The sequence below is a fragment of the Scyliorhinus canicula genome, chromosome 2, assembly GCF_902713615.1.
Source record: "Scyliorhinus canicula chromosome 2, sScyCan1.1, whole genome shotgun sequence".
In the NCBI taxonomy this organism is placed as follows: Eukaryota; Metazoa; Chordata; class Chondrichthyes; order Carcharhiniformes; family Scyliorhinidae; genus Scyliorhinus; species Scyliorhinus canicula.
In genome coordinates, this window is record NC_052147.1 from 149039139 (window position 1) to 149065848 (window position 26710).

At 43.5% G+C, this 26710-nt stretch overlaps 1 protein-coding gene across 2 annotated transcripts in view; it reads right to left on the reverse strand.

Annotated features, from left to right (window-relative positions):
• Positions 1–26710, reverse strand: part of adarb1b (adenosine deaminase RNA specific B1b) — a 391221-nt gene that overhangs the window by 243531 nt on the left and 120980 nt on the right. For both annotated transcript variants that reach the window (XM_038787593.1, XM_038787596.1), the window contains exon 2: positions 8464–8508. In XM_038787593.1, the coding sequence (XP_038643521.1) occupies positions 8464–8508 (45 nt within the window). The remainder of the gene's footprint in view (positions 1–8463; positions 8509–26710) is intronic.

A 26710-nucleotide genomic window follows, 5' to 3' on the forward strand; every position in this document is an offset into this window, starting at 1 on the left:
AATTAGAACATTATTATCCAAGTGTCTATTTATCAGCGCCTTACAATAGATTCTGGCATGTTCCCTACTCCTGATCCAAGGTTAACAGACCTGTAGTTTCCCGTTTTCTCTCTCTCTCCCTTCTTAAATAATCGAGTGATAATTCAATCTGCAGGAACCATTCCAGAATCCATAGGATTTTGGAAGATGATCACCAGTGCATCCAATATCTCCATAGCTACCTCTTTCAACTCTGGGATGTAGATCATCAGGTCTCTGGAACTTAGCAACCTTCATTCCCATTAATTTCTCCAATATGACCTTCTTATCAATACAAATTTCCTACAATTCCTAATTTTCCCTAGTTTCTTGGATCTCTAACAGACTAATATCCATCAGTAAAGATTTTAGCTTCGCCTTTACAACTTCTGACTCTGCCTGTAATGGACCCACATTTGTCTGAGCCAAATGTTTCCTTTTGACATACCTGTAGAGATTTTTTGCTGGTTCACATTCATATTGGCGACTAGGGATTTTCACAGTAACTTCATTGAAGTGTTAATGTAAACTTACTTGTAACAATAAGATTATATTATTATATTCTCTCTTTATCAGTTCCTTGATCCCCCTTTGCTCGATTCTAAAATCCTCCCAACCCTCAGGTTTATCACTATTCCTGACAACTTTATAGCCCTTTTCTGATCAATCTTAAATTCATTTGTTAGCCACGGTTGGTTGACATTTCCTTTTGCGTTTCTGTGCTGTAAATAAACATATACGTGCTGTAAACTATGTAGTAATTCTTCAAAGAATGTCCATTGTGTATGCACGCTCATATCTTTTATTGTATTTTCCCAATTCACCTCAGCCAATTTGCCGCTCATATCTTAATTTCCCTTCGCTAAATTTAATACCCTGGCTTCAGATTGAACTACCTCACTTTCAAACATAATTCAATATACATCATATTATGGTCATTCATCCCAAAGCGCAAGATTATTAATCACTCCTTTTCATGACATAATACTAGATTCTACCATAGCCTGGTTTTCTAGTCGGTGACTCAACATACTGTTTGAGAAAACCATCCCAAACACGCTCCTGAAAATCCATCCTCCACACCATCAGTGCTCATCAGGGTTTTCCGCTGGCGGCTATGTGGTGAGCAGTCGCACCCACCAGGGTACTCCAATTTTGGCCCTTTTTGCCCAGTTTATGGACGATTTTTGGGAGGAAATTAGTTTTGGTTTAGCTCAGTGGGCTAGACAGCTGGTTTGTGATGCAGAACAAGGCCAGCAGCGCGGGTTCAATTCCCGTTCCAGCTTACCTTAACAGGCGCCGGAATGTGCCGACTAGGGGCTTTTCACAGCAACTTCATACTTGTGACAATAAAAGGTTATTATTATTGTTCGATGGAATAGGATTCCCTCACATGAGTAATGTTCGGTAAATATAATACAAGGTAAGGGATCTTCATCAGACTCAGATATTCCTCGAGCCTCAATGGGGGGGGGTTCACCAGCATAGACTAGCTGTTCAAGCTGTTAAAGAGCTGTTTCCAGCTCCCGAGAGGTAGTGTATTTAGGTATTTTTAGATGCACGATTTTTTACATAAAGAGCTTCCTTCGTTTCCCCTGGCACCGTCACCCTCAGCTGAGTTAGGGAAGGGTAAGATTTCATATATTTATGGGCAGATGTTGGCGATGGTACATTGGAAAAAGTAAAGAACAAGTGGAGAGGGTGAGCTAGGTTTGGTATTTGATTTGGGGGGGGGGGGTGTTCTACTTCACCTCTGCATGTGCAAGGTTAAGCTTGATCCAGTTCAAGGTGGTGCACAGGGCGCCTGACCGCCTGAGTGGGTTCTTCTTGGAGGTGGAGGATAGGTGTGAGCAGTGCTCTAGGGGTCCAAAGATTCACAAGCACATGTTTTGGTCTTGCACCAAGCTTGTTCATTTCTGGGTCTACTTTTTTTAATGCAATATCAGGGATTTGGGGCGTTCAGCAGGAGCCATGCCCATTTTTGGAATTTCGGCTTCGAAGGTGCTACAGGTGGAGACGAAGCAGGCGTCACAGCCTTCTCCTCGCTAATAGTCTGGAGGCAAGTTCTGATTAGGTGATGGTCCCTGGTGCCATCTAAGGCGTCTGCCTGGCTGGGAGAGCTCATAGAATTTTTGTACCTTGAGAAGATCAAGTATACCATGAGGGAGTCGGTGGAAGGGTTCTACTTGAGGTGGCAGCCTTTCATCTCCTTTTTCAGGCAACGGGTTACCATCAGCTTTTAAAAGGGGGAGAGTTTTTATCCTTTTGTTACGTTTTGCTTTCTTTATGGGGTATGGGAGACTGGGGTTTAGGTGGATGCAGTTTGTATATATAATCATAGATTATAAAATTTACAGTGCAGAAGGAAGCCATTTGGCCCATCGAGTCTGCACTGACTCTTGGAAAGAGCACCCCACTTAAGCCCTCACCTCCACCCTATCCCCATAAACCAGTATCCCCACTTAGCCTAAGGGCAATTTAACATGGCCAATCCACCGAACCTGTACGTCTTTGGACTGTGGGAGGAAACCGGAGCACCCGGAAGAAACCCACGCAGACACGGGGAGAACGTGCAGACTCCGCACAGACAGTGACCCAGCAGGGAATCGAACCTGGGACCCTGGAGCAGTGAAGCAACTGTGCTAACCACTCTGCTACATGGCTGCCCACTGGGCATATTGTGCTGCACACTTCTCGTCATTGTTGTTTTGTTATAATGAAAATCTTGTTTGAATAAAAATATATATACTTTAAAATTAGTGCTCATTAGGTTTACCCAGTGTATATGCAGACTGAAGTCACCCATGATTACTGTATGACCCATGCTACTCCAATCTCCTGATTAGTACCATGCCCCACACTATCACTATTGTTTTGTGGCCAATAAACAATGCCTGCCAATGTTTGCAGCTCTTTGCTGTTTTCTTTCCTCCCCCATTCTGTCATTGCTTATAGACGTCAATTCTTGTTTCTCTTTTCACAGATGCTGTCTGCTTGCTACTTCCAGCATTTCCTATTTTAATTTTATAATCGATCATTGGGCTTTACTAGCACTTTTATCTCTTGATGTCGTAGTATACACACTTCTGGTCATTAATTTGAAACTGTCACTCTATTCGGATGAGCAAATTTTAGTAGTCCCGCTAGTCATCGATTCAATCAATGACACAATGCTGTGGGTTCTGATAAAAGGTCATCGACCTGAAACATGAACAGTTTCTCACTCCATAGTTGCTGCCTAGCATTTCCAGTATTTTGTTTTCATTTCGCAATGTTGTGGTGTAGAGTTAGAGCACCATCTGGTGTCATAACATGGAAACATCTCGACTGCTTTTTCTGCAACAAACCACAAATCCAAAATCTGTGTGTGACACACAGTCTGTCGGTACAGTTATAATTGGTCAGCGTAACGAGTGGGTCTGGTGGTTAGGTTCAGCCCACTTTATTCCAAGTTGCTTGTATCAAATGGATCAAAACTTGTAACATTTAGTACACTCAGCAGATTAATGCAAAAATGAACTAGTACAACGTGGGTGTACTCGTGAGTTTATTTTTTAGGTAGTGCTGGAGTTTAGTGCTATTTCTGATTGGGGCGGAGGTGAGCAAATGAGGAAATTATTTTTTTTTAGTAGGATGGATTGCTAAATTTTCAAAAATATTGTTTCATTATGTGGTTTGCTAACTGCAAGAAATACAAACAGCAGAAAGGCAACCCTGGGGTATATTCAGGTTTAGAACATAGAACATACAGTGCAGAAGGCCATTCGGCCCATTGAGTCTGCACCGACCCACTTAAGCCCTCACTTCCACCCTATCTCCGTAACCCAACAACCCCTCCTAACCTTTTTGGTCACCAAGTGCAATTTATCATGGCCAATCCACCTAACCTATACGTCTTTGGACTGTGGGAGGAAACTGGAGCACCCGGAGGAAACCCACGCAGACACAGGGAGAACGTACAGACTCCGCACAGACAATGACCTAGCGGGAAATCGAACCTGGGACCCTGGCGCTGTGAAGCCACAGTGCTAATCACTTGTGCTACCGTGCTGCCGAAAGTACCGAGTCTTACTTTCAGTTACATGTCTCTCTCTCTCTCTCCCCCGGTGTATGGTCAGGCAAGGTGCCAATTCTCTCACTCCAGTGTACAATTGGTAAGGTGCTTTTTGTCTCTAGGGTCAGGCGAGGTGCTGACTCTCTTCCTCTCTGGGGTATGGTCAGGAAAGGGTGGTGCGATGGCACAGTGATTAGCACTGCTGCCTCACAGCACCAGGAACCCGGGTTCAATTCCGGCCTTGGATGACTGTCTGTGTGGTGCTTGCATGTTCTCCCAGTGTCTGTATAGGCGCTCCGGTTTGATCCCACAGTCCAAAGATGTGCAGGTTAGGTAGATTGGCCGTGCTAAGATTGCCCGAGAGTCCGAAATGTGAAGGTTGGGTGAGGTTACAGCGATGGGCCGAGGTAGCGTGTTCTTTCGGTGGGTTGGTGCAGACTCAGCGGGCCAAACGGCCTCCTTCTGCACTGCAGGGGCTCTATGTGCTCTATGAGCGCGGACACTCTCCCTCTCTGATGTACGGTCAAGCGAGGTGCCCACTAGCTCTCTGGGGTACAGTTGGGCGAGATGCCGACTCCCTCCCCTATGTGGTTCAGTCAGGTGAGCTTTCTGGTGTATGGTCAGGCAAGGGGCCGACTTCCTCTCTGGGGTACAGTCAGACAAGGTGCCAACCTCTCCCCCTTTCTGGTTGCAGTCAGGCGAGGTTCCGACACTCTTGCCAAAGTATGGTCAGAGAAGGTTCCAACTCTCTGGGGTATGATCAAGCGAGCTACTGACTCTTTATCCCTCTCTCCAGAGGAACGTCAGGCAAGGTGCTGGCTTTTTCCCTCTCTTCTGGAGCATGTTAGGGTGAGGGGCTGACTCCATGGGAAAGATGGAATGGGAAATGGGGATGAAATAAGAAGAAGAGTAGTAGGGAAAAATTCGAGAACCAATAATAAAGGATGTGATAACAAGGCATTTAATGGTATCATTGGGCAGTCAACATGGATTTACACATGTTTAGCAAACCTGTTTGGAGTTTTTTTTTGAGGATGTAACAAGCAGAATAGACAAGAGGGAACCAGTGGATGTGGCAAATTTAGATTTCCAGAAAGCTTTTGATAAGGTCACACACAAGAAGTTGGCAAATAAAATTGAAAGGGGGGCAATATACTGGCATGGATAGATAACTGGTCAAGAAAGAGAAAATAAGAGAGCAGGAAGAAATGGGTCATACTTAGTTTGTCAGGCTGTGACGAGGGAGGTAAAGGATCAATGCTTCAGCCCCAGCTCGTCACAATCTATATCAATGATTTGGATGTGGGGTTGAAGGTAATATTTCCAAGTTTGCAGATGTTACAAAACTAGGTGGAAGTGAGTTGTGAGGAGGATGCAAAGACACATGAAGGAGATTTGGTGTCCTTGATCACGAGTCGTTGAAGGCTAATATGCAGGTACGGCGAACAATTAGGACGACAAATGGATTGGTCTTTCTTATAAGAAGATTTGAGTATCGGAGTAAAAATGTCTTCCTAAAAGCCTTGGTGGAACCTCACCTGGAACATTGTGCGCAGTTTTAGTCTCCTTATCCAAGGAAAGCTGTACTTGCCACAGGCAGAGTGCACAAGTTCACTAAATTAAATCCTGGGACGGTGAGATCATCCTACGAGGGACGATTAAATAGCGTGGGCCTTTATTCTCCGAAGTTTGAAAGAATGAGGGATAATCTCATTCAAACATACATACATCTTCAGGATCAGCCATGATCTCAATGAATGGTGGTGTGGGCTCTAACAAGTGAATTGCCTGCACCTCCTCCTATTTCTTATGTTAAAAGGCGAGATGGGGGTGGCATGCGCATGTTATGACATGGGTGAAAGAAATGGGATAAGTTTGGCATGAGAAATATGAAATAAAATTGAATGGGGATTTAAAGTGCAATAAATATACTAATTTTGTCACAAATGTTTTGCAGATGTCTGATATAATTATCCTGTTGGGTTTCAAAAGGTTGAGCTCTCATTTTCTCAGAAAGGGCCATCAAGCCATAATACATCTGTTCCTTTACTAAGAAATTAAAATATTGCTATTTTTCCATGCAACATCGCTGAAGATGAAAGTTAATGTAATTCAACTTTATGGAACGAGAACTTCCTGTCGTAAAATAAAATTGTATTGTACCAAACAACCATGTGGCAGTAAACATAATACACTATAATTTTTTTGTTATTACATTGAGAAGCTCTTCAATGAACTTCACATCCCTGGACACTAAGGGGCAATTTAGCACGGCCATTCCATCTAATCTGTACATCTTTGGACCGTGGGAGGAAACCGGAGCACCCGGAGGAAACCCACGCAGACACGGGAAGAACATACAAACTCCATTTAGACAGTGACCCAAGGCCGGAATTGAACCCGGGTCCCTGGAGCTGAGGCAGTAGTGCTAACCACTGTGCCACCCCATCCATCTGGATGAAGGGGCAGTGGATCCTCACCACTCTGGCACAGGCCAATCTCAAGGTTAGTTTATGGGGTTGCAGGGATCAGGTGGGACATGGATTGGTGCAAACTCGATGGGTCAAATGGCCTCCTTCTGCACTGTAGGGATTCTATGATGCTGCTAAAAGTCAGCCAGAAGTTACATTCAATGCTATGTATCATAAGGGCCACTGATATAAACAGAGCAAGTCAAAGTGAATGATAGATGGATGTTGCTACTATCTGTGGGCAAATGGTTATGCACATATTTGACGGAGGGGAGGAAATTCGTATACTCCGTTAACACAGTACAGTTATGAATAAGCAAAACTACTTTGTACCAATTCAACGGAATCAAGTCGGCCAGTTGTGTTGACGGTGGCCTTGGGGTTTGGGGACATTGGGAAGGAATTCAGAGTCAAATCTAACTGGGGAGGAGGGAAAAATTGAAGGAAGAGAAGAAAGGAAAATTTTGGAAAGTGCAAGGAATGGGAGTTGTGTCTCTTTCCCTTGTAGGATGCATTCAGAATGAATCGGTAATGTGACAGCTATGGATGATTACTTAGTGGATGAAAATAATTGCCCATCAGAGGTCTATATTGCATTGAGCAGCAACAGGAAACCATAGGAACATAGGGACAGTAGGCTACTCAGTCCCTCAAACCTGTTCCATTATTCAATGAGATATGATTGACCTACATCTTAACTCCCATCCTTGGCTCGCAATCTCAGATTTTAAAAGAAAAGTGTTGCCTAATTTCTCTCCTGCAGGGCTCAGCTCTAAACTAAAGCCAGGATTAAATCAAACCCGAAAAGGGCAATCACTGAAAGCTCCGAAAGAGGTACCAGAAAGAAAGGCTGTTGAATCATCAAATCTTACAACACAAAGGAGGCTGTTCAGCCCATCAGCTTTTTCAAAGAGCTCTCCAATTTGTCCCACTCTTACCCTTTCCCAGTAGCTTTACAAATGTAAACTTTTCAAACCTATTACTGAATCTACTGGGAGCGGCATAGTGGTGCAGTGGTTAGCACTACTGCCTTACAGTGCTGAGGACCTGGGTTTGATCCCGACCTCGGTCACTGTCCATGTGGAGTTTGCGCATTCCCCCTGTGTCTGCGTGGGTCTCAAGCCCACAAACCAAAAATGTGCAGTGTAGTTGGATTGGCCACATTAAATTGTCCCTCAACTGGAAAAAAATGAATTGGGTAACTTTTAAAAAAAAATTTTTAACTTTCTGTATCTATTGGCTTTTGCCATCATCTTTTCAGGCAGTGTATCCCAGGTCATAGCAATTCGCTGCCTTTCCTTTCCTCTCTGGTTCTTTTGCCAATTATCTTAAATCTCCTCCTCAAACCCTTCCGTCATTCTCTTCCACGATGTCCCTCAAATCACACCCCTAGTTGGCTGCACCAAAAACCGCTATGCGGCTCGCGTGTCAAGTCCCGCCTGATAACTTCCTCAACCTGGAATAATGATCTCCTTTTACACAACACTTGTATATTTAACACTGAATGGCACCTGATTGGTGAACTCATCTTTTCACCATCAACTCTCCTCCACGTTGTGAACCCTCATATTATTGGCTGTGGTATGTTCACTTAATTTAGACAGCCAAGATGCCATAACATTTAAGAGTTATAGGTGAATTATCAGATTCAGATTTCTTGGTGCTCTTTACAATGATTTAAAGTAATTACTGAGGATTAGATACTACATAGCATCCTGCCAGATTCAAAAGGGAATCAGGATTGACAATTGTGCCATTTTAACTGAAGTGAGTAATAAAATATTGTGCTACAAAGAACATTCAAGTTCTGCAACAGAATAGTGCAAAAGGGCCAAGAGCGATGACTTAGCATTGCAAAACCCCTCGCAAAATACCTATCCAGCAGATGCCAGTTCTGAAGTATTAATTATTTTGAGATACCTGCTTGGTCCCATTTCTTTCCAAACATATCAGGAATCCAATAATCTGCAAAGAAAGAGAAAATAAGATTTCATAAGACATGGTGGAACCGTGTAGTTATATATTTCAAAAGAAAAGCTGCAACAGAGATATTTTAGGCTTGAATTTATGATGCAAACCAAGTTGAATTCAAGGAGTTGAATTTATTTTCCATGAGTAAGATACATCAACACCAATTTTAAAATAAAAATGAGTCACAATCTATATGTTCCAGAAGCGCTTGATGAAGTCTCTTATAATAGACTACAAGGTAAAGTCAAAGCTCATGGAATTGAGGGCAAGTTATTGACCTCATTAGCAAGTTAGTTGAATGTCCGGACACCGGGTGGGAATAATTGGCAGGATGTGACTATTGGCATCGTGCATGGATCTGCGTTGGGTCCCTCACTGTATTTATTAACAGCATAAATGATGGTGAAGTGACCCATATATCTATGTTTGCTGATGACATAGGTGGCATGGTGGCACAATGGTTCGAACTGCTGCCTCACAGCTCCAGGGACCCGGGTTCAATTCTGGCCTTGGGTGTCTGTCTGTGTGGAGTCTGCACTTCCTTCCCGTTTCTGCGTGGATTTCCTCCGTGTGCTCCGGTTTCCTCCCAAAGATGTGCAGGTTAGGTGGAGTGGCCATGCTAAATTGCCCTTTGAGTCCAAATGGTTAGTTGAGGTTGCTGAGTTACATGGATAGGGTGGAGGCGTCGGCTTAAGTAGGATGTTCTTTCCAAGGGCCGATGCAGACTCGATGGGCCGAATGGCCTCTTTCTGCACTGTTGATTCTATGAAAGAGACACAACTGAAGGAAGCAGCAACCTTTCTTGAATTATCAGGGTAAAGTTGGTCTTGATCAAAGCTGGGTGCAATTAAATTTATGTTTGCCGCCTACGATAAAATTGAAGAACAAGAACTCTTATTTAGATGCTACCTTTAATGGAAAAAAACTTTCCAGGGTGCTCCACAAAAGCATTATAAAGCACAATTTGGCACCGAGCCACAGAAGTCAATAATAGGGCTGATGGCCAAAAGCTGGGTCAATGGGTAGGTTTTAAAGAGCACCTTAAATGGTTGGAAGGAAAGTTAGAGAGGAGGAATTTCCAGAGCTCGGGGCCAAGATAGCTGAAGGCACGTCCACCAATGGTGGACTGTATAAACATATGCAAGTTCTGATGCACCAGAGCAAGCAATGAAGAATGCACTCATTGAATCAAGTTCAAGGATAAAGGGTCAAGACCATTAAATTAATCCTGAAAAGAGTCCCCACTATTCCAATGCTTCAGCAACAATGAATGCCACAATTTTCTGCCTGGGATTAACACTTTTCCAATTCTTTTTTTAATCATGATGCAGTTGGAAACTCTCAATTAGGAACTTGCTATTCGTTGCTTTAAATTACATGTATATACAGCATTCATCACATTGCAATGAAGAAAATGGTCAAATCAAACAACATTCATCAACACTTAAGGAAAGAAAGCTTACAGGAAATGAAGGAAGTTTCTTCATGGGCCCAGAGGGATGCTTTCAGTTATGGAACTCAGTATATACTGACCTCTGATCATTCTTTTCTCCACACCCGTCAATATATGAAGTGCGGAAGTTTCAGACTTGCAATCCCCAAAGTAATAGCAATCATGCTACATGAGGTTTAATGCTCCTCACTTAAGCATTCAGTGTGGGAGGGCATGTTGGGCTGAGTATAGGAAGCAGTAAACTGGAAAGAATCAAATACTGGAAATTTGATAATCTGCCCCAACAGAACTGCCCACATGTCAACGAAGCTTCCTGAATAACAGGAAACCACGAACATTTAGCCTTGGAGTTTTGTGGACAGAAAAACAAAGAAACAATAACTTTCAACTATTAAAGTTCAGGAGAGGCCAGCATTTGAGCAATCAGGTCTTCAGCTGACATAGATAAGCAGGGAGAGTCAATATTAGAGAGGGAGGAAAAGGGGGAATGAGGGGAAAACTTGAATAAGGCAAGGACAACTTGCATTGTCAGGGCGTTAATAAAGAAAGAAATTTCAGGGCATTTCACAGAACTCTTAAGCTGCAGGAGGAGCCATCGTGTCTGCACGGGCTCTCCAAATGTGCATCATGACTTTGTGCCATTCTCCTGCCTTTTTCCCGTACCCCTGCACATCACTGTTTATACTCAAATGATCTTGAATGTCTTGACTGAACCTCCACCCTACTTCCAGGCACAGCATTCTAAACCCAATCCCACTCACTGTGTGAAAACGTTTTTTTCTCACATCACATTTGCTTGTTTCGCAAATCACTTCAAATCTGTGCCTTCTCATTCTCTATTCTTTTACGAGTGGGAACAGTTTCTCATTATCTACTCTGTCCAGCCCCTCAATATTGAACATCTCTATCAAATATCCCTTGGATTCTTCTCTCCAAGGAGAACAGTCGCAACCTCTCCAATCTATCCTCATAACTGAAGTTTCTCATCCCTGGGAGCATTCTTGTAAACCTTTTCTGCACTCTCTCCAATGCGTTCACACCCTTGAATGAAAATGATCTTCTCCAAGTGAAGAAATTCCGCCAGGTCTGCCAGCCAGTCTGCAGCTGAAGGTGGTGCTGCTGATCGACAGCCGAGCAGGATTCTCCGGTATGCGATTAGGGATGCAAAAGCCAGGGTGTTGGCCCTCTTATCCACATGAAGATCTGGCTGGTCCGATACCCCGAAGACAGCCACTCTCGGACACGGCTGTCACCCCCACAACCTTGGATATTGCCTTGAAGAAGGCTGTCCAGAACCCGACTGGTCTGGGGCAGGCCCAGAACATGTGGGTGTGGTTGGCCGGGCCTCCCTGGCAACATTCACATTTATCCTCCACCTCCGGGAAGAAACTGCTCATTCGCGTACTAGTCAGGTGTGTTCTGTGCACCACTTTCAACTGCATGAGGCTTAGCCTAGCGCAGGAGGTGGAGGAGCTGGCTTCGCTCCAGAGACCCCAACCCACTTCAGTCCCCAATTCGTCCTCCCATTTTCATCTTGCTTCGTCCAGTGGTACTCTTGCCCTGTCCAGCAACCGTCCATACATGTTCCCACAGTTCCCCCCCCCCCCCCCCCCCCCCCCCCCCCCCCCCCCCCCCCCAACCTCCTTCCTGTCCGTGTTGATTAGTTCCTCGAGTAGTGTGTCTCTCGGGGCCCTGGGCTACTCTGCCGTCTTCTTGTGGAGAAAGTGTTTAATTTGGAGGTGCCCGAGCTCCTGTCCCGTCGGCAGGTCCAAGCCCTCTGTCAGTTCGTCCAAGGTCGTGGGTCTGTCCCCTATGTCGATTTCTCACCACTAGTGTCCCCCCGTCCTGTCTCCATCTTTTAAAGATTGCGTCAAGCACAGCTGGTGGGAATTTGTGCTTACCGCAGATAGGGGCCATGGAGGACATCCAATTGAGACCGAAGTGCTGCCTCATTTGATTCCACATCTTCAATGTGGCTACCACAACTGGGCTGGATATGTTCTTTGTTGTGAGGGGGATGGGAATGCTGCCGTGGCGAGTGCTCACAGGGCCGTTCCAGTGCAGGAGGTCTCCTCCAGCCTCGCCCATTTCATGTTTGGTTCTCGTAGCCATCCCCTGAACCTCTCAGCTATGGCTGTGGTTGTACTGTAGATTTTGCAAGCCTAGATCGCCTATGTTTTTCCTCCTTTGCAGGTTCGACTTAGGGATCCTCTGGTTCTTATTCCCCCCCCCCCCCCCCCAAACACACACAAATGCTATAATCATTTTATCTACTTTGTGGAAAAAGGCTTTGGGGATGAAGATCAGTGTGGATTTCAATAGAAAGAGGAACCTTGGCAGGACGTTCATTTTGATTGTCTGCAATCTCCCCACCATCTCTATAGGTCCTTTTTACTTACTCCGCCAGACTGGTCAGGTTCCACTTGTGGATCTGTGTCCAGTCATGAGCTATCTGGATCCCCAGGTAGCGGCATTTGTTTAGGCTAGTTTGAATGGTAGACCCTCCAGCTCTGTCCCTCCTCTTGTTTGGGTTCACCGGGAATTTTTCGCTCTTGCCCAGGTTGAATTTGCAGCCCGAGAAGGCTCCGAACTCTCTCAGAAGTGGCATGATTGCTTTCAGACCGTTCTGTGGGTCCGAGACATAGAGGAGCAGGCATCAATCACCAGTGGTTCGATTGCCAGGATGAACAAGAGCGGGGACAGTGGGCATCCCTGCCTTGTGCCTCTGTGCAACTGGAAGTATTCAGAGTTGGTGGTGTTGGTCCAAACGCTTGCCTTGGGGGCGTTGTACAAGAGTTTCACTCACGAGGTGAATCCTGTCCCCAGCCCAAACCACTCCAGTATCTCGATGAGGTAATTCCATTCGACTCTGTTGAAGGCCTTTTCTGAGTCCAGGGAGACGATCACCTCTGGTGTTCTCTCCCCGGAAGGGGTCATTATTACATTCAGCAGAAATCTGATGTTCGCAGTTAGCTGCCTACCATTGACAAAGTCCTCTGTGACCAACTCCGGTACGCAGTTCTACAGTCACTTGGCCAGGACTTTCACAAGTATCTTCGAGTCGACATTCAGCAGTCAAATGAGTCGAGATGATCCACAGTCCGCCAGCTCCTCGTCTTATTTGGGTATCAGTGATATGATGGCCTGTGTTACCGTAGGAGGCAGGGTGCCCCTCGCTAGTGAGTCTGCGAACATGTCCTGCAGGTGTGGGACCAGGGCTGATGCAAATTTCTTGCAGAGGTCCGCTGGGAACCAGTCAGATCCCGGCACCTTCCCCGCCTGCATGGAGCCTGCATAATCTCTCCCAAGCCTATTGGTGCTTCCAGCTCCCCCCGCCTTTCGTCTCCCACGACTGGCATGTGCAGTCCATTGAGAAACCGTTTCATCTCCACATCCCCATCGGGTGGTTTGGAGGTGTACAGCTCTCGGTAAAAGATCTCAAATGCTCGGTTGACCTCCTTTTGTTCGATTACCAGTCTACCTCTGCTATCCTTGGTCCATAGCCGCCCTTGTCGCAGTGAACCTCGTCCTCTTACTAATCAATACGGCTGCTCCCCTAGCCCTCGTCCTGTAGCATGAATGGTACGTCTGTTAGTCCTTCCTTACCCGCAGTTAGTCCTCTCCCTCAGGTGTGTTCCCTGCAGTAAGACTATGTCAGTTTTCAGGCTTCTTAGGCATTCCAGGTGATAATCCATGTAGGGGACCGTCCAAAATGGCGGTGGTCACAGTTCTTCCCATGAGGCCGGGCCCCTGTGCTTTGGGGTTACCCTTTGTCCAGGGGACATCCAACATGGCCACCAACTGTGTGTACGCCACGTGGGTCTGCCCCTGCACTCCGGGGTCTCCCTTCATTTAGGAACCCTCCGAAGTGGCTGCTTGCAGCGCCTTCTTGTTTCTTCAGCCTGTTCCTCACTCGCCAAAGCCCGTACGAAACCAAACTCCTTTTTCCTGCTCTGTTTGTCCCCCCCCCCCCCCCCCCCCCCCCCCCACCATTCCCTGCGTCCCATTCCCAGTCTCCCAGTGCTTTCCCGTCACTGTGCCATACCTCCTCCTCCTCTTCTTCCCCCCCCCCCCCAAAGGAGCTCCTTCTTTGCTGGGAGGTGTGCCCCAGTCCCCTTTGCTGTCTGTCTTCCCATGCTACCTATTTCTGTTGGTTTAGCCCCTTCGTTATGCCCGCTGACAGCCTGTTTTCCCTGTTTAAACCCTCACCTGCCTTTCCCTGTTCCCACTTCTTTCCATGACACAGTTTTCCCTTTAACAATAATAATCTTGTATTGGCACAAGTAGGCTTACATTGACAGTGCAATGAAGTTACTGTGGAAAGCCCCTAGTCGCCACATTCTGGCACCTGTTCGGATACACAGAGGGAGAATTCAGAATTCTCAGCCAGTACAGGAATTGAACCCGCGCTGCTGGTCTTGTTCTGCATTACAAACCAGCTGTATAGCTCACTGAGCTAAACCAGCCCTGATCAACAAGGCAGCACAGTCCCTCACAAACATGCACGCTGTTCAATGTGTCTTTTGCTCTTTCACAGTCTTTCCCTGCACAACTCTCATCGTTGTCGTGTCTGTCCTTTGTCCAGGCCGTTGGTTCTGACAAACTCATTTCCTTACTCTGGGGAGTGAAAGTAGTGTTCCTTTTTTAGGTGTGTGACCCATGGCCGAGCAGGGAACAGCATACCGAAACGTACCCCATTCTTGTACGGGGCCGATTTCGCCTGGTTAACCTCGGCCCTGCGTTTTGCTAGATCTGCCCCAATGTCCTGGTAGATTCTGATTTTGTGTCCTTCCCAGGTGTTCCCTCTAATTGCCCTCTAAGCTGGTCGTGAGCTGCCTTTTTGACCTGCTGCAGTCCATGTGCTGTAGGTACACCCACAATGCTGTTAGGGAGGGAGTTCCAGGATGTTGACACTGCGACAGTGACTGAATGGTGATAAATCATTGGTGGTTGCAAATTCTTTGGTACATCCTGAATTTGTCAAAGTGATCAGTACATCCAAGTGCCCTCCGCATGATCCTCTCATGGTCCTTTTATCGATGGAGCTTTGCGATAATCCCCCTCAGCTGCTCCCCAGCCTTGGGTTTCGGTCTGAGCAACCAATGTGCTCTGTCAAGCTCTGGGGAAGCTGGGGGGGGCGCAGATGCTCGGGTCACTGGTCGGGGCCCCTTCGGCTCATGGGTCCGCTGTCTCGTCCACCTGTTGGCCGTGGCTCTTTCCGCCGCCTCTGCCATCCAGGCCCCTTGAGCTCCCTTTTGCTGGCATCTTTTCTCGGGTGCCCTCCTTTTGCTGTTGAGGGATTTTGTTTTTCCTTTGAATTTTGGGCAAAATTCGACTAAGTGCCTTTTTTGGTCCTGCTTTGGAGGAGAGCCACCCGATGTACGTCTGCTCAACACATCACCATCACCGAAAGTCTCAAGATTATATATTTTTTTTTTAAAGTGGAATTAGAAATATTTGTTTGTGAAACTTGGATGTACTGATCGCTTTGACAAATTCAGGGTGTACCAAAGAATTTGCAACCACCAATGATTTATCACCATTCAGTCACTGTCGCAGTGTCAACATCCTGGAACTCCCTCTCTAACAGCATTGTGGGTGTACGTACAGCACATGGACTGCAGCAGGTCAAAAAGGCAGCTCACGACCAGCTTAGAGGGCAATTAGAAATGGGCAATAAATGCTGACTGTGCCAGCAGCGTCCACATCCCATGGAATATTTTTTTTAAGTAGTTTTGAAATGTAGTCACTGTTTGCTTGGCTATTCTTGATCATCACTAATTCTACAAGTATGTTTTAAATGTCCAAGCCAAGAGAAAATACACATTGGTATCTTCATTTAAGCCAATTTTTTGACCCCTCTAAAATAACTCAGCTGGCAATTATGCCAAGATGTGGTTCTTCCAGCTAACGTGGAAGTACTATTGTTAACGCGGGAAGTGGGGGGGACTCAGATTAATGGACACACAGTCCTACCCCTCAAATATTCCAGTGAGAGTGAGTGAGAGGCAGAACTGTGACAGAAGAGGTGGGGAAAGGATAGTTGCTGGGCTCGCTTACTTAACAGCAATGAATGACTTGTGGTGGCTGTGTGGTGCCTTGTTCGCTGCAGCTGCTCAGTGTTGAGAGTCTGTTGCAGTCACTAAAATCCATTCACCTGCTGATTTATTTTGACCACACTCAAGTACTGGCCCCCTCAGCACTTTGAACAATACCATAAGTGAAACCCAGAAATACACCTTAGTGACATTGCGTCCCAAATCTGTGACCTCCACCCCATAGAATGATCATAGTGGCAGGTGCAAGGTAACTTGAAGGTTACCCTCTAAATCTCACGTTTATGCGTAACTCTGTTTTTGGAATGATGGCAGGAAGGATGGCAGTTTGGAGCACTGAAATAAGGACGGTAAGAGGTTCTGCATTTTTAAAAAGTATTAATTTGTAAATATTTCATAACCTTTCATGAGTTGTCTGATATCTGAGAGTGCAGTCTTTCAACCTTCACAAAATAAATGCTCCTTTGGCTTCTCACAATTGCTAGGGATGTGGAAATGCACAGATCACAGATCTCCTCAGGTTTTGCTTGATTACAGTTGGAAGTCAAGGGGAAATTTTGAAGAACTTTCCCTACAGAGATTAACTTTAAGTAAAGTCCATTGCCCTGTCACTGCCCGTGTGGAGTTTGCACATTCTCCCCGTGTCTGTGTGGGTCTCACCCCCACAACCCAAAGATGTGCAGGGTAGGTGGATTGGCCACGCTAAATTGCCCCTTTGTTGGAAAATAAATAATTGGATATTCTAAAATTTCTATTAAAAAATAGTAAAGTTGGGCGGCACAGTGACACAGTGGTTAGCACTGCTGCATCACGGTGCTGAGGACCCAGGTTCGATCCCGGCCCAGGGTCACTGACCGTGTGGAGTTTGCACATTCTCCCCGTGTCTGCATGGGTCTAACCCCCAGAACCCCAAAGATGTGTAGGGTAGGTGGATTGGCCATGCTAAATTACCCCTTAATTGGGAAAATAAAATAATTGGATACCCTTTAAAAAAAAAATTTTTTTTTTTTTAAAGTAAAGTCCATCATAGATAAGTGTTTCTAGATCTTCCTCACAAGAGTTTTTGACCTAGTAATAACATACGGCTAATATGCCAGCAGCTACTGGACAGTGATTACGAACATGAAAACTAGATGATTTTCTTTCCCTCCCTTGTCCAGGGCAAGAAAACTTGTGTCCCAAACACTTCCTTGACTCAGGATAGACTGGGTAAGCGCTGTAGGTCCCAAAAATCAGCCAGTTGGCAAAAGTAAGTCCTAGGGGGGAAAAAGTGTCCAAAACACATTGCCGTAATGGTATTCGAACATCTAGATTTTCAAGTAATTGGAAAATACAAAGACAAAGTGCCAGTGTCATTGATTCATTATTCAAAACATGCTAAAAACATTAATATATACTGTAAACTGTCCATGACAGTTTGTATGGAAATACATGCCTTACAACAGAACAGAGATATTTGGAAAAACTGCATAGGTTTCTGGTATGGCGCTGTGGACCATCTGCAGAGACGTTCCCCAAGAAAATAAGTCCTAATTCATCATAAAATCGTATCTCCAGTAGCCACAAGATGGTGCAGGTGAGCTGAGGAACTATGCCCACTTCAACCTCATTCCCTGGCAAGGCAAATTAAAACCTCCAGTCCTTTACACAGAACAAGTAGGAACTTTGTATTCTTAAATACAGTTCTCAAGCACAAAGACCAGCATACAAAATGGAGGCATGTAACCATATGATTTAATTACAAGATACCACATCCAAGATTGAGGCGGCTGCGACGACTGGACAGCCTGATTCCACCACTTCTCCCAATGAATCCCACTTGCAAACATATTCAGCACAAAGATACTCTGAGAGATATCAAATTAACTTGACAGAGAGAAAGATCAGCTAAAGTCACAAGTAGTCATGAAGCGATCATGAGGATGATAAACCAGATATTGCATTGCTCCCATATTTCACACAATCAAGCTAAAAACCCTACAATGTCTTATGTTGCAATACTTAAATTATATGCCATAACAATGAATCATTCACGGTTAATAAAAATGTTACAGTCAGCAACATTCTTAGCACAAGTATATTTTCTTTATATTTCATGTGTTTATATTTGTTCTCAGGATATGGATGTTGCTCACAGAATCAGCGTTTACTGCTTGCGTAAGGGAAAAGGCTGAATAGTTCTCATCTTTGCTGTCTCACACACATATTCTCAGCATCACTTGGCAGGACAAGGTCACCAACTCAAGAGTTGTTAGTGCCATCAGCATACATTCATTGCTACGCCAACACCATCTACGCTGTCTCGGCTACATTCATTGTGCGGATGACGGCTGGGTGCCACTGTCCAAACTTAGTTTCTCCCGAGAAGGTCAGGGAGGGAGGAGCCTTCTTCCTGGACCACTGCAGTCCATGCAGTGAAGGTACTTGGAGTTACGATTTTGACCCAACAACCATGAAGAAACAGCAATATACGAGCCCAAGTTGACCCTCATGTACAATATCAAATAAGAGATTTTATTAGTCCATAGAACCAAATTCTGAACAGATTTTGAGTGACAAACATTGTTAGAGTAAATATAGTGTGAAGGGAAATCAAGTTACTTGCTGCACATGCCGAATTCTCATCAATAAAGTCTTCCCTGTCTATGATCATGATCCTTTGCATTCTAAATCTGAAAGATTTGAAGTTTCAGAGCATCAGATACTTTACAATATATTCAGAAGTGGAAATCCTCTCATCTTCACTGAATAAAAGATAAGCAGTGACTTGATTATCATATGCAACCCAAGACTTTCTATCTTGGTACAGGATCAACAGAGCTCCAACTGCATTTAGAACCAGAGAAATAATACAGCACAGATGGGGGCCATTCGGCCTATCTTTTTTTTATAAATTTAGAGTACCCAATTATTTTTTTTTCCAATTAAGGGGCAATTTAGCGTGGCTAAGCCACCTAACCTGCACATCTTTGGGTTGTGGGGGAAACCCACACAGACATGAGGAGAATGTATAAACTCCACACGGACAGTGGCCCAGGGCCGGGATTCGAACCCGGGTCCTCAGCGCTGCAGTCCCAGTGCTGACCATTGCACCTCATGCCGCCCTCATTCGGCCTATCTTGCCCATGCCGACCAAAGACACCCAGATGGCATTTCGAACCCCATCTTCCTGCACCCGGCCCATAGCCCTGCAGCTCACTGCACTTAAGGTACAGATCCAGGTACTTGAGTTTAGGGTCTCTGCTGTCACCAACAGGCAGCGAATTCCAGATATCCACTACCCTCTGCATAAAAGTTTTTCCTCGTGTCCCTCGAATCCTTCTGTCACAAGCAAAATTTCAGCATTGTCCCAATCTCTTCTGTTAATGGCCCCATTTTCCAAATTTATTTGCAGGGGAGGAGGTTTATAGTAAACAAAAATGTGGTAAATGTGCATCAACACATGAAACAAACAGGGACATTTATGTAGTATGACAAATGCAAATTTCATAAACACAGACATTGAGGTCTACAGCACTAAAGAGCCCTTCGGCCCATTGTATCCAGATCAGTCAACGACAACTACCTAAGTATTATTCTCCCATTTTCCAGCACTTGGCCCATAGCCTTGTATGCCTTGACGTCCCAAGTGCACATCTAAATACTACTTAAATGTTGAGGATTCTACCACATTTTCAGGCAGCAAGTTCCAGACTCCTACCATTCTCTCGATGAAAAAGCTTTTTTTCACATCCCCTCGAAATCTCCTGCCCCTTACCTTAAATCTATGCCCTCTGGTCATTGATCCCTCCACCAAGGGGAAATGTTTCTTCCTGTCTCATCTATCCATGCCCCTCATAATTTTATACATCTGCTCCAAGGAAAACCCAATCACTCTTCAGAACTAAAACTCTCCAGCCCAGGAAACATCCTGGTAAATCTCCTTTAACATACTTGTTGACAAGACAAGTATGGTACATTTAATATCATGTAAATTGGGTACTGCAGGCAGTTCAAAACCTTGTCGGCATCCTTGACGCCGAGGCCACATGCCAGTTTCATCACCAGCACTGCCTACAAAACATTGTCCAACTAGACTGCTCAGCTAGATCTCATCTATTGTTGAAACACTCATTTGTGTCATTGTTGCTTCCAGACTCAACAATCCCAATGCTTTCCTGACCAACCTTTCACCTTCCACCCTAAACTTCAGCTTATCGAAAATTCCACTGGCTACATCCTAAAGCACAAGTTTAGTTAACCCGTCTCACCCATGTTCATTGACTTACAGCAGTGGCACCCAGACCGGCAGTGTGAGAACTTTAAATTTCCCCTTGTGTTCAAATCTCTCCACAGCATCACACTTCCCAACTTCTGTAACGATCTCAGCCCAGCAACCTGCCAAGATCCTCGAATCCCTAATTTTTATCACCCAACCACTGCTGGCCCATGGTCTAAGCTCTGGAATTTACTCCCTAAATCTCCCGGTCTCTCTTCCTTTACAACTCTGTTAAAAACTTCCCTCTTTGACCCAACTTTTGGTCACCTAATATCTAGCTATGTTGCTTGGTGCCAATATTTTTTTTTGAAAATTCCACCGCAGAATACCTTGGGCATGCTCTGCTACTTTAAAAAGCAACATAAATCCAAATCATTTTTCCACACAAACACCAAAGTTACATGCACACATCCTCCTATCCTTTCTTTGTTCTAAATTGCCCCCTAATTGGAAGAAATGAAAAAATGAATTGGGTACTCTAAATTTATAAAAAAATTAAATTAAATTATGAAGGGCCTTAATAGAATGGATAGGAAAAGCCATTTTCCTTGGCAGCAAGATCAATAATACAGTGATTGGTAGAAATATTAGAGGGGAGCAGAGAAATGTTTTCATGAAGAGAGGAGTAAGGGTGTGGGACTTACTGCCTGAAAGGGTGGTAGAGGCAGACTCCCCATTGCATTTAAAAACACTTGGATATGCACCTGAAATGTACACGTCTGTGTAGCATTTAGAATGTGCAATCAGGTTGGTAATCAACCCATTCAGCCCCATTGTGTGCGCCTTCCCTGAGTGGGTCTTGAATCTGGCGCTTCTGGTACAAAGGTAGGGACATTACTATTGTGCCGCAATACTTCCTCCTCGCTATAAACATTGATGAGGGATTAAAAAGTAGTTTAGTAAAAGCATTTGGGCACTGAAGCATGAATCATTCTGTTTAATGTTGAACTTCACAATAATTAGGCCCGACATTAATCAGTGCTCAACTTGTCTCAAAATGGCCTGAACCTTCCACCAAAGAAAAAACCTTTTGGTCCTCATTGGGTCAGCAGCAAAACACAAAGACCTAGTTTGTAACACTTTCCTGCAACTGATTTGATTGAACAAAGATTGGTTTCATCACTGCTAAATCAGCACATTGAGAATTTGAGGTTCTTCCCAGATGAGATGGAGGGTCCAGTAACATTATTCCTCAAATTTAACTGATGTTGTCTTTCACATTTACAAACAACAATATCCCTGACTAAGATTATGGAGTCCTCAGACAAAAATGAAAGCAAATGCTGAAAGGACGTCTGGCACTGGGGTTGAAATAGGATTTATGTTGAGCTAAACAAAGTATTTCCAGAACTTACTGGTATTCCATCAGTTTAAAAGAAAAAGTATGCTTGCTATCTAAACCTTTAGTCCAGCACTAGATGAGTTGCCCAGTTAGTGATCTCAGTCCTACATGTAAGGAAAAACAGCAACAATTCAGAGATGCAGTCACATTAATATTTAAATGGAAAAACATCAGGTCAAGTTATGAAGACATTGAAAAGATTAGGAAGTCAACAATGACAATGCTCAAGGTCTTCAATAATGCATCCATCAGAAGCATTATATTTAGAACTGTACATAAAGAACTTCAAATATCTTTTTGGTTGCCTGCACATTTTGAATCAAACTTTTTACCACTTCATTCCAAAGGCAAGCTCACCATACCATCTTTTTTTCCAGCTGCTCAATGCCAAGGTCACAAGATTACCAGTTCATTAGGAGGTTGGGCTATTATTACAGAGCGGTGTGCAAAAGGTGTTCCAAGTACTCCTAGGAAGCGTTAAACAACCAAATGATATCCTCGCCACAACACCAAACGATACCCTCATCAAAACAAGTCTCTGTATCTCTCCAAAGCCCAGACTGTCTGGACTCCTCATACGTGTTTGAGTATCTAGGTGCCCATTTATTTATTTAGTCAGTCTCCATTTTACAATGCTTTACCTTAACGTCAGGAGCCTGTAATCTTGTTTAGTGTCATGAATTTAATTTTAAAGTAATTTCACGACAGTCTGGGGTAGTGCTGCCTCACCCAATCTGTGCCATTTTGAAGCGAGTTCTGCTGCTCCCTTACCCACCCCCCCCCCAGCCAGATTCAGAGTGCTTTCATCAAGTCGAAGCTGCTCCTCTTGCCGTTCATCTACAGAGCCCTCGCTCATAGTGAGGGTTCAAGGGGAAGGCAAGTGAGAGGATGTGTGGGGGGGATTGCATCAGATATTACATCACACTGAAATCATGTGTATCGCCAATCTAGAAAAAAAACTTTATTTACAACACCTCTTTCCTTAGCCTAGGTGAACATTTTGAGAAGTTACAACTCAACATGATCATCCCAGCCCAGAATCAACCTAGTCCATTGAACGATTGTTGTAGACATGACTATTTGTATGATTGTCTGGAATAAGATCAAAGAGATTGAAAAATCTGTTTCAATCACATCTTCAACAGGATTGAAAAATCTGTTTCAATTTCATCTTCAACAAGTCAATCAAGCATGCATATTGTATCATGCACGAAAGGTTTGTAAACATGAAGAATGATTGGACCAATAGATTATCTGGCAAACACAACAGTATATTGAGTGTACTTCCCTGCCAATTAATCAGGTATCTTCTTCCATCCGCTGCAGGTAATTACGAAGAAACCACAACACAACTTGCAAGTACATCAATCTCAAGAAGCCAGGCCACTTTCGGTCCATCCTGCAAGGTACAGCTGTACCTGAATCAAATATTCTCCCAGACCCATGCTGTAGGTTAGGTATGCTCAAATTTTCTTTTGTCTTTGTGCATTACACCGAGATCAAACCGGATAGATATCAAGTTTAAATGCTTCCAATAATTTTACATAGCTATCAAATCTCGGTTGTCAATTTTAGGATTTATTCGACGAGGCAGGTGCTCTGACCTTTGTAAATATCCAGGCCTCCAAAATTCAAACAGGATAAACCAGCAGGAAGTGAAGGTGAAAATTGAAATTACATGCCTGAGATGTTTATTCCATGCGACTGGTATTTTTACAGCTTGGGGACCATTTTCCCAATCTAGAATAGTTCCGTTAAATGCTTCAACATTTTAAATTTAAAATAGAGTCAATTAAACACTCACCAATTTTCCTAACATACAGTCGCTTCCTTGAAGTTTGAACAGAATTCATGTCACTGTTTCAAGAACTTGGTACAGTCCTACTTGTGCTTCCTGTCCAGAAGGCAGTGTTTCACATCGAAATATGTTCTATCCTTAAGTGCTTCAAATGGTCCTTTTTCATCGTGTGACATATTATGCAAAGCAAGTGTTGATGTAAGATTTCACAAAGATCTTAGTTTCAAATAGCATTAACACACATGTATTTTTTAAATTTGTTGAAAATTGGTTTTTTTTCCCTGCTTAGCCTGGAGGGGTATCAGAGAATGAGACAGACCAGACACCCCCACCACTGTCAAACATAAAATAATTATAAGAAGCTCATGGATCATCATTTGACTGGCAGATGTCAACTTGAGAAGGAAAGGATATATGGCTTGGACCACAGAAGGAAACTAGTCATCACAGATTGGACTGAAAATGCCTTTTGGGAAACATATGAAGCAACACATTTTATCCAAAATGAAATGGAGGATGAATTAATCACGTAGAAAGGAGTTTATGACCTGACAGTACTTGTACCAAACCAAGAAATCACCAATGACTCAAGGAAGAGTCACTTTCCATCTTTGGCAAGTGAAAGACAAGTATAACATTGGATTACTTAACCTGAAATCAATCCCTCAGCACACATTTTTGAGGATTTCTTACTGCAATTGATACTGCAAGGCCTGTTCTCTTTTGCAGTGATCAGTTTGTTAACATTAAAAAGGTTCATTTCATTCATTATGAGGAATTCATTCCTCATATTTAAGTTTAGGCGACAGTACTTATGGGAAAATAATTTGTCCTGGCAAAATATGAATTTGGTTTAATGTTCTCCAGCATTTCTTAATATACCCACTGTCAACCTCAATACAGATTAGTAGAATTTTTGTCTCAATATTAAATTGATATAGTTTGGAGACAAAATCAAGAAATCGGTTTGGCAGAAGCTCAAAAATTAACCACCTCTATTATGTTCTCTGTTGGAGTGTACAACTAGTTCTGTTACACACACACACACAAATATTTCAACAAGCAAAACAGACAGCAAAACTGTGTCCTTCCTAGTTGAAAAGCTACTGTTCAAGAACACATTAGATGTTGCTTTTGAGAATCATTTTGGTTGAAGTAACCTAGTACTTTCATAGAATCTTACTCACAGGAGAGCGCGCCATTTAGCCCATCAAGAGCTGTCCAAATTGGTCCCATACCCCAGCTTTTTCCTCATAACCACACAAATTTGTCCACAAGTTTATGAATAATTTTTTTTCAAAGCCCCGATGGAATCTGCTTTCATATTTGCACCTTGTTAAAACATGGTGCCTGGGAGTCAGTAACTTAGGCACAACAGCAATACAGGCAAAATCATGGGATCCTTTGACCCTCTGACAAATATTGCTGAATGTAAACGGCTAGGCTATTTGGATCAAATACAACTGGCAGGGTAAGAATCAAATCAAATTATTCACTTGTACTTTTCTAAAAATGCATACCTTCTACCATGTTAACTGGGAAGAGAGAAAGTGCAAACAAAACAGAACAATATGGTAAGTGATGGAGAACGAATGACACGCACACACAAAAATAACAGTGTTATGTTCAAGTAAAGGCTACACATTCCAAAGAAACTAACAGAGAAAAATACAGGTGTGTGTAGAATTAATATCGTATCTATGTACTAATCTCAGACAGGAGAGCCTGTAGAAAGATTCTCTGCTGCTCATTTATTTTATAGGGGCATTTTCTTTTTGATAAATCTGCAATTCCACATTCCTCTAAAGTGGTAACAGAAATTGCAATTTAGAGTTAAAAGATAGCGGGCAAAAAGGGAGACAAAGAAAACATTGGAATATCAGGTAATTTACTCTGAGCTAAATATGTTGCATTATGAACAAAATTATGAGTGACTCAAGGATAATATGAATAGAATATTAATACTACTCAAAATTCCTGAAAGTAGGGAGGCACGATAGGGCAGTGGTTAGCACTGCTGCCTCATGGCGCTTAAAACCCGGGTTCGATCCCGGTCCTGGGTACCTGTCTGTGTGGAGTTTGCACATTCCCCCGTGTCTGCATGGGTCTCACCCCCATAACCCAAAGATGTGCAGAGTAGGGGGATTGGCCACCCTAAATTGTCCCTTAACTGGAAAAAAAAAAGAATTCGGCATTTTAAATTTAAATAAATAAATAGGTTCTGAAAGTAATATCTAGCCAATATACAGAATCTAACAACAAAACCTAATCAAGTATAATGTTGAAGGTTATTGACAAGATCATTGATGTACTTTAAACAGTTCTGGTTATAGCGATATACAACTCTGCAGAAAGCTTGCTTCGTGAAGAACAAAAGGAATTTTACCAACCGTAAATGTTATGATTTATGAAGAAAAGTTAAGAAAGCTGATTGTCTGTAGCCCTGAAGCCCAAAGAAAACAAAATTAGGGAGGTGCAAAACAATTGTTGGAAATACATGAAATATTAAATGGTTAAACAGCACTTCAAAATAACTAGACATCGTGTGGTTGAAGCACAGCCCAACAATTCAGTTTAGATCAGACAGACTGAATCTTCTGTTAGTTGACGTTACCCATTAACCGAATGGGAGTGCGAGGGGAGCAAAAACCAACAACATTTGCGTTTTACCATACGGATATTAAGAGTACTTCGTCTGAACTGGCATTTTATACAATACTAAACCATGAATCAACTGCTAAGAGGAGACAGAGACTGAAGCAACTCATTTATCATGGATGGATGCCAATGGCCTGAAACTACAGGACCGAGTCGAGATTGAGCTGAAATCAGACATAGGAAGTCTGTTGTTTATTTTGGGTATCTCAACTTCTAAACAACTACCAAATTTTGTAGAAAGGAGAGATATTCTTGGATACCCTTCGGTAAACTTTAATCAAGGACCTGCAATAACACTGCAGTTTGGCATGAATTAATATTTCCACGGTTTTAGAAAAACCTCACAGATTTATTCATGGCATTTGTGATTATAGAACAGAAAATAGTATTAATGCTTTTAGTTCCTGAGATGAGTCCCAATCTAAAAAGATAAGACTAACAGCCAAAGCCTGGGGTCCTAAAATCTTTCTGCCTTGCAACAGATATCAGGTTGAATTTGTCCCCAAGTACATTTGGCATTCAAGCCCGCTAGTCCCATCGTCAGTAGTAGATTCTATCAGTTATCAGATGAAGTATGATGCTTAAGCTACAGATACCATCACCCAGGCTATCGTACAAGCTTACTGATTGT